The sequence below is a fragment of the Leptopilina boulardi genome, unplaced genomic scaffold (assembly GCF_019393585.1).
Source record: "Leptopilina boulardi isolate dan_hultmark-lab unplaced genomic scaffold, ZJU_Lbou_2.1 LbouV2_394, whole genome shotgun sequence".
Taxonomy (NCBI): domain Eukaryota; kingdom Metazoa; phylum Arthropoda; class Insecta; order Hymenoptera; family Figitidae; genus Leptopilina; species Leptopilina boulardi.
Window position 1 is genome coordinate 44,026 of NW_026137967.1, and position 8,830 is coordinate 52,855.

Sequence of the window (8,830 nt, forward strand, 5' to 3'; positions counted from 1 at the left end):
ATTTTATTTTTATTTTATAAATATAAAAATAAATAAATAAAAACAAGTTATTATATTTAAAATATACTAACAAATATTTTTCTGTTTTGTCATTCTAGATTCGGGTTCTTCAACACAATTTTCATCTATAGAATCGAGTTTATTATTTTCTCAACCGATTCTAACATGTGAAAAAGAACAACGACAAGAACCATCATCAGAAGTGAGTTCTAGTGCGACGACACAAATTTATGATGTGAACAATGAAAATAATTTACAAAATAGTGCAGTGTGTGATAATTTCCCGAAGGAAATTCCGGCAAGTGTATATAGGGCAGTGAATGTATCACCTCCGGATCACGCAGTTTCACTAGAACATCAAAATATTATGGAGGAGGAATGCCTGCGGATTGTTGCAGATTTGCAGGACACTTCAGATGCTGACTGCAGTCAAAATCGTGAGTTTTTTAAAAATAATTTATTAGTTATATACAAAAATAGATATGTACTTTATTTTTAAATTTTCTTACAGTTTATTTCAAAAGGAACATTTGATTACCACAACGTGACACGAAATTTTGAGATCTAAGACTTGTAAATTGAAATTTTATTTTTAAAATTAATAGTAAAAATTTCATACCATGTATGAATCTTTTTTTTTCTAAAAATAAAATTTCAATTTACAAGTCTTAGATCTCAAAATTTCGTGTCACGTTGTGGTAATCAAATGTTCCTTTTGAAATAAACTGTAAGAAAATTACGTTTAAAAAATAAAAATATATCTATTTTTTGAAGTTAAGAAAAAAAAAAAAATTGTTAGGCTCGAACCCTTGATCTATGGTATATTAAGATATGTCCCTTACCATTAGACCAAGTAATCGAACAAGATTTGTACTTTCTGGCATATTCACATAAAAATATTTTTAATGTAGATACTATCACACAACGAGGTGGTGGATATGTAGCACAGGCCGATGAAGCGGGACCATCTGGCATGAGCAATACTAATAATCAGTTAGGTAATTTTGCAGTAAAAAATTTTGAAATTGAAAATATTACAAGTTGTTATATGCGTAAATTTAAAATACAGGGTAGCAAATATATTATACAATTTAATAATTTACCGAGTGAAACTGTAGATCCTGTAGCATGGTTAGAAAATACTTTAAAAAGTATTTTCAATACCATTCTTACCCAATATAATCCGAATGATTTTATCGGGATGAAGTTTCACTCGGACACGTTAGGTCAAGGGTCTAGTTTTTTATCGTACAGACTGGTTCGACAGGTTACATTTGAAGACTTTTGGAGTTTATTTTTTTCTATTGCACAAAGTGCAGAAAATTTTAAACTCGACGACTCGTTCAGGGTTTTCATTCAGTGTGCGCGTAATCCTGTTGGTTCAGGGAGACATGGAAATACCGGTGACATTTTAAAGAAAAGATCAGTGGTAACAATCGTAAATAAAGACAATCTTTGTCTTCCAAGATCTATAGTAGTTGGACTTTGTAATAATAAATTAAAAGCGGAAAAAACGAAGGAAACACAATCTGCTTGGACGAAAATTCGTAAGCAAAATTCAGTTTTGCAAACTCAATTGGCTCGCGAATTAACACGAAAAGCACATATTGCGATTCCCCAGGCAGGTTGTGGATATCCTGAGTTGGAAAAATTCCAAGAATATTTTTTAAAAGATTCAATAAGACTTGTGGCATTTGATGACAAAACTTTAGGTCTGGCAAATCAGTTTGTGATACTTTACGAATATGTTGTTCTTGCTCAAATTTAATAAATTTTGACAAAAAGAAAGATCATATTTGTGGTATTTCTTATTGCAAAATTTGTAAAACTGATCAAAAATTCAACCATGATTGTTATATGTCGAAGGTACGAGATCATGTACCGAATAAAAATAATGGCGATGAAAGTAATTCTTTTGGAGAACCCACAATTTTCATTTTTTATGACTTTGAGGCACAGCAAGATAAATCCATGAAAACCGATAGTTCAATAAATATTCATAAAGTAAATCTCTGTGTTGCTCAACAAGTTTGCTCTTGGTGCATTGATGAACCAGACATAACAAAACCTTGCAATCAATGTGGGTTGGTTAGAGAATTTGTTTTCAAAGGTAATGATTCAATTCACCAATTTGTCAATTTTACACTACATCCTATAAAAAAATTTTAAAAAATTATTTGCATCGCCCACAACGCACGTAGCTATGATGCTCAATTTATTTTAAATAACCTTGTAAATCATGAAGCTTGTAGGAGAAAGAAAGGGTACATTTCCTCATTTATTTAATACACCTGAAAATGAAAGCTATTCAGGTACTTTACCAGATATTAAATTTTATTCGCCTGACACAATGTCAGACACTAAACGAAAAGAATTCATTGAATGGTACAATGAAAAAAAATCCAACCCTGCATATGTTTTTAATTTTCAGGATGAATTAATTTCATATTGTAAAAACGATGTGGATATTTTACGATGTGCATGTGTTGCATTTCGTAAAATTTTCATTGAGTATGGAAATGTATATCCTTTTAGTGAGGCTAAAACTATAGCCTCAGCTTGTAATAGATACTACCGTAAAATGTGTTTACAAGAAAACACAATAGGTATTATTCCAAGAGGAGGTTATAGATTGAGAGATAATCACTCTCGAAAATCTTTAGAATGGCTTTTGTTCATGGAACGTGAGCGAGGGGTTTCTATTACTCACGCAGGTAGAGGTAGAGAATACAGACTAATTGAAGGACCGATAGTTGATGGTTATTATGAGCATAACGGCATTCGTTATGTTTTTCAATATCATGGATGTTTTTGGCATGGGTGTCCAGAATGTTTTTCAACTAATCGTGATGTCAAAATAGGTCAATCTGAAACCTCTATGAATGACCGGTATAATCGGACTCTCGCAATTCGAGATAAAATTAAACGTAATGGGTATGAGGTCATTGAGATTTGGGAGTGTCAGTTTGATAGGGAAATATCAAATAACGCAGAGTTAAAAGATTTTTTTAAAAATCACCCAATTTTAAAGAATAATAAAGTACTAAACCCTCGAGATGCTTTCTATGGAGGTCGTACAGGAAATACTAGATCTTTTTATGAGATTAAAGAAGGCGAAAAAATTGAATATAAAGACATTTGTTCTTTATATCCGTATATATGTAAAACTGGTAAATTTCCTGTTGGACATCCAAAGCTATACATTGGTGAAGGAGAATGTAAACAATTCACTGGAACTGAGTATGACATTACCAATGTAGAAGGTTTAGTACTTTGTCAAATTTTACCTCCGCGTGATTTGTACCATCCACTTCTTCCAGTTCGACAACACGGAAAACTCATGTTCCCTCTTTGTCGTACATGTTGTGAAACTCTTGAATCGAGTGATTGCACTCATGAAGATGAGTCATTACGTGTACTTGAAGGAACTTGGGTTTCTGATGAATTAAAAGCAGCTGTAAATCTTGGTTATAAAATAGTAAAAATTTATGAAATCTGGCAATATGATATTGTACAATATGATCCAGCTACTCGCGAAGGAAGCTTGTTAGTTTCTTATATAAATAACTTTTTAAAAATTAAACAAGAAGCAAGTTGTTGGCCATCATATTGTACAGATGAACAATCTAAACTTAATTATATTCAAAATTATGAACAGGAAGAAGGGATAAAATTAGACCCTATTAAAATACATAAAAATCCAGGGTTACGTTCTGTTGCGAAACTCTGTCTCAATTCCTTCTGGGGCAAATTCGGTCAACGTGATAATTTACCACAAACTACAATTGTAGAAACACGTGATGAATTATTACGTTTACTTCATAACCCTGAGGTTGAGATCAATGACATTGTCCCTGTAAACGATGATATTGTCTACGTCTGTTGGGTAAAAAGGTCCGAAGCAATAACACCTGCTCCAAACACAACTGTTGTTATTGCTGCATACACAACTACACAAGCTCGTCTAAAGTTATATAATTACCTGCATAAGTTGGATAGACGGGTGTTATATTACGATACAGATTCTTGCATTTATGTAAACAGTGGTAATCCTACAGAATATATACCCCCTGTGGGCTCTTTGTTAGGAGATTTAACGGATGAAGTTGAAAAAGATTACGGAGCAGGTAGTTATATTAATGCTTTTATTTCTGGCGGACCTAAATTTTACGCCTACAGTGTTCGAAAATCTGATGGTACCGAGTCCACGGTTTGCAAGGTTAAAGGAATTTCATTAAATTTTAAAAATTCTCTTTTAATTAATTTTCATTCGATTCGTGATCTCGTAACCAATGAAGGAAACCCTATAGAAATAACATCTAGAGTAATTCGAACTACTAAAGAACACTTAGTCGTTACAAAAGATGAAAAGAAAACCTGTCGAGTAGTAAATATGAAACGCCGTAGGGAAGAAAATTATGATTCTCTACCCTATGGTTATAAAAAACAAAGATTACTTTAGACCTATAAACATAAATATTTATTATTATTATAAATTATATTATTTATTTAATTATTTATTTTTTATTTATTTATTTATTATTTATTTATGTACTGCAAATTACCAAACTGTGATTTACTATTACTCATATATACCACTATCTCAATTTAAGTATGTACAACATTTATATGTATAGTTAACCATAATTGTCTTTAACAAAATTAACCTTAAAATTCTTTTCCTTTTTACAGAATGGTACCTTTATCGCTGGGTAAATGAACAAATTGGATTGAGTGAGAAAAAGACAGAAACTACCGTTCAAAATATGGAATACGAGGTTTATGACGAAGACTTTTTGGAGGATTTTAACACCCAAATATTCCAAAAGGAACAAAAAAAACAGAGAAAGCAAAGTTCTTCGCACGCCTCGGAGAAACCATCGCTCGCAGCCATATTAAAAAAAAATTGAAAATATATATATTTGTTTAATTTTTAATGTAAAAAGAATGTGAATAAATAAATAAACATAAATATTGTATATGAAGTTTACGATTATTCTACAACCTTTCCCATACATTAAATTAATTTTAAAAAAATTGTTCAATTTTTAATTGTTTTTTATTTTTAAATAATAATATGTTATAACAAATTTTTAATTATTTAATAATATAAAAGAAAATTATTAATTATTTTGTTTTTTATTATGAATATATTCGATATTTTCCATTTTATATATATATATATATATAGAGTTAATACAGTGGTAAGAATAGGTTTTCAACATATGTTGCTTTCTTATAACTAAATGTAAGGAAACTAGCTTACTGTAAAATAATAAATACAAATTTGAAGTAGGGACCCTTTTCTGTCCTTGTCTTACAAACGTGATTCCATATATATTATATGTACGTTAGAAAAGGACAAAAAGAAAAGTATAGGCCAGAAGGATCTTTTATGGTTTTATGGCTTTTCATTGCAAAACTAAAAATTGTTGCATTTGAAAAAAATAATTTTTAAATATTATATTCGTAATGTACATGTTAATACAATTACAACGATATAAAATTTTTTGCAAATATTTTTAAATTATTGAGAATTAATTTTAATTAATGAAGTATTTATTGTATAATCATTATGTAATTTTAGAGTTTTTACATAATGTTTTATATCATTGGAATTGTTAAAATCTATAAATTACAAATATAACATTTAAAAAAATATTTAATCAAATTTAAATAATTTTTTATTTTGCATTAAAAAGTCATAAAACCTGATGGACCCTCGAAAGGACCCTTCTATTGGAAAAAGGGAATATATAATATAATAGAGTTATATGGTGGGTTTGAGTGGCCTTGGTACCTCTCTTGGAACCCTTTTTACAAAAAAAATAAAACGTAGTGAGAAATAGTCACTTTTTAGAAAACGTCAGGCCCATAAAAACTATTTAAGTCAGAATTAGTCAGCAGCATCACAAAACATCAAAATAGTCTCAAAACGTCAGGATTTCTGACGTTTTGAGATTGATTTCTGATTTTATTTTTAGCAGGGAACGTTAACAAAACATTTGTTCCGTGTTGATGAGTGCTTGTTCGTCATTTCCGTCGGGAGTGTACATTTCATTCCATTAACAAAAAAGGGACAGTCCGCCATTTGCATTATCGTCATACATCTGCGTCGGGAAAATTGCCTTTTTTCAAAACGACTCAACCTTTTTCCAAGGCACGTATAGAACTTCTTACAAAGGTAATTACAATACTTGGAAAATTCAGGTCTAGGCACTTTTAACGAGGAACAATAGTTGGTCCTACGTCGCAGGTGAGAAAATCAAACCAGAGGTAAGTGGCGATGGTGACACTCGCGTTCAGTCACAGGCAGCGCACGACAGATGGGTCTCGGAGGATCGTTTGGCAAAATCCGATCTAATTATATCTACATAGAGATAATATAAATAGAGTAGACAAGGTATAGGCGGCTGCGTAAGAGGGAAGTGTCCTGACATAAACAGAATGGGTTGGAAAGAGAAGAAAGATTTAACACCAGTATCTGTCCTTCAATAAGCACCAGCGCAAGAGAGACACCTACTGGTGCTAAAATCGCGTTCTCTTTCTATCAAACGGACGCCTCTATACAGACCATCTCCACTCTATTTATATTATCTCTATGTATATCTATCAGTTCTTCACAATTAAAGCATATTCGCAACTGTGAAACGTCACATGAAGTCTGGACGAAGTTAGCTTCCATTAACGCTTCACAGGGTCCTACTCAAAAGGCCACTTTACTCGAACAATTACTGTCACAAAAGATGCGAGAAGACGATTATGTTCAGGATTATTTATCACGTTTTATGAATACCGTTGATAATCTTCAACAGATGAATGTTACGATTAACGGAGATTTATTATCAATAATGCTTTTACATAGCTTACCGACTAGCTATAGCAATTTTTGTTGCGCAATTAAATCTCGCGATACGCTGCCTTCCGTCGATACATTAATTCAAAAGATCGTCGAAGAAAATTTTGCAAGAGAGCATAAAATTGATGACAGTGGTGGTGATATGTTCGCGAAACAACGACATGATATGACTATGACGCCATTTTAGGAAAGTCGGAGTTAAAGTCTTCTTTCTCGATAAATCACCTAACATGGATAAATTAAAACCTCGTGGAATTGAAGCGATCTTCGTTGGATACTCAACTGTCGCAAAAGCATATAGAATATGGGTCCAGATGAATGAAAAATCCGTATCACGCGTGATGTACAATTCATGGACGAATTTTTAATAAAATTGCTCGAGAAAATCCTGTCATCGAACGGAAAAGGAAATTCTTCTCTGATAAATTAAAAGATCAGAATACAGATGTTCTAGTCAACGGTGCTCCACTCGAGAATCCAAACGGTTTTCCAGCACCAGATACGCCTCGAGAAAATCCGAATAACGAAAGAAGAGGACCTGGAAGACCTGCAAAAGTGGAAACCGGTAAACATGGACGTCCACTCAAAAGGAACAAAATGATTGTAAACAATCCAGTCGAACATCTTGAACGTGATGAATCAACGGAGTCAAGCGAAGAAGAACCTCTAAATGAATCAATTCGAGAAGCCAATCAATTGGAAAATACAATTTCTTCCAGCGGAGAAGAATTTCAAGGATGGGAACGTGCCGAGATTGCTATGACCGCAGACGAAATTCCGTTCCAACAAGCATTATCAGGACCTAGTAGTGATGATTGGGAAGATGCCATGCTTGCTGAAATTAAAAGCTTGCTATTGAACGACACTTTTGATTTAGTTGATCGATCGTCAAATAAGAATATCAAATGTCGCACTGTACTCAGGAATAAGTGCAGACCTGATGGACATCTTGAGAGGAGAAAAGCGCGAGTCATAGCTAAAGGTTTCGTTATAACAACCAGGTATTCATTATTTCGAAACATTCGCTCCCGTTGCACGCCTTAGTTTCCCTAGATCGTTGATGGCAATGTCAGCCAAGTTTGATCTTCATGTGACCAAGTTTGACATCGAAACGGCCTACTTAAATGGGAAAATGGACACCGATGTATAGAGTATAAAGTATAACTCTTTCTCAAACCGGCTACATCAATGAGATTCTGCAGAGATTTAGTATGAGTTCTTGCAAACCAGTTAGCACACCTCTTGCACCTGAATCAATGTTCGACGACAACGCAGAAGTCTCTGAAAATGAAGAAAAATGTCCCTACAGAGAGTTGATTGGTGCTCTCATGTACGCAGCAATTGGAACCAGACCTGATATCGCACAAGCTGTCAGCATTCTTGGACAGTTCAATCACAATCCAAAACGAGTATATTGGACAGCAGCTAAGAGAGTACTTAGATATCTTCAAGAAACCAAGGATCTGGGGCTCAAATATCAAAAGGACACAAATTCATTATTCTCTTTTATTGATGCTGATTAGGACAACTGTAAAATAGACAGAAGATCTTATACAGGCTCCATTTTTATCTTTGGAGGAGCGGTCATTTCCTGGGAATCGCGGAAGCAGCGTACAACTGCGCTATCTTCTACCGAGGCTGAATATATGGCCATCTCCGATGCAGCAAAAGAAGCTGTATATCTCACTCGTTTTCTGAGGGATCTACGTTTATCGAAATTTGCCAAGCTGACGATTTACAATGACAACTAAGCGGCCGGAAAGTTGGCTAAAAACCCCGTGTACTACTTTAGATCAAAACATCATTTCATTCACCACGTTCTGAAAGATTATCCAATCGATCTCGAGTACGTACCCACAGATCAGATGATTGCAGATGCCCCCACTATGGGTCTTCCTGGGCCAAAATTTTTTTAAGTGTATTTCCAGTTTTGGACTAAAATCAACTTTATCATCTCTGGTTACGAATTGA

General features: G+C 33.4%; 2 protein-coding genes across 2 annotated transcripts; both read left to right on the forward strand.

The window, feature by feature from the left end:
* The first annotated feature begins 1,857 nt into the window (after positions 1–1,857).
* LOC127288773 (uncharacterized) lies at positions 1,858–6,378 on the forward strand. The gene is made up of 4 exons (XM_051316413.1): positions 1,858–2,110; positions 2,253–2,385; positions 2,536–4,210; positions 6,217–6,378. Exons 1-4 carry the CDS (start codon positions 1,858–1,860, stop codon positions 6,376–6,378), a joined length of 2,223 nt encoding a protein of 740 aa, XP_051172370.1.
* A 1,692-nt stretch (positions 6,379–8,070) lies between these two features.
* On the forward strand, positions 8,071–8,610 carry LOC127288775 (uncharacterized). Its single transcript, XM_051316414.1, has 2 exons — positions 8,071–8,292; positions 8,383–8,610. Exons 1-2 carry the CDS (start codon positions 8,071–8,073, stop codon positions 8,608–8,610), a joined length of 450 nt encoding a protein of 149 aa, XP_051172371.1.
* The last annotated feature ends 220 nt before the right edge of the window (positions 8,611–8,830 follow it).

Bases quoted from the DNA above. Each gene is read 5' to 3' on its own strand.
- LOC127288775 (XM_051316414.1), top strand. From the start codon at position 8,071: ATGAGTTCTTGCAAACCAGTTAGCACACCTCTTGCACCTGAATCAATG. The intron at 8,293-8,382 runs GTACTTAGATAT...GATGCTGATTAG, and splicing joins ATTGGACAGCAGCTAAGAGA to GACAACTGTAAAATAGACAG.
- LOC127288773 (XM_051316413.1), top strand. From the start codon at position 1,858: ATGTCGAAGGTACGAGATCATGTACCGAATAAAAATAATGGCGATGAA. The intron at 2,111-2,252 runs GTAATGATTCAA...TGAAGCTTGTAG, and splicing joins TAGAGAATTTGTTTTCAAAG to GAGAAAGAAAGGGTACATTT. The intron at 4,211-6,216 runs GTTTGCAAGGTT...ATTCAGGTCTAG, and splicing joins CTGATGGTACCGAGTCCACG to GCACTTTTAACGAGGAACAA.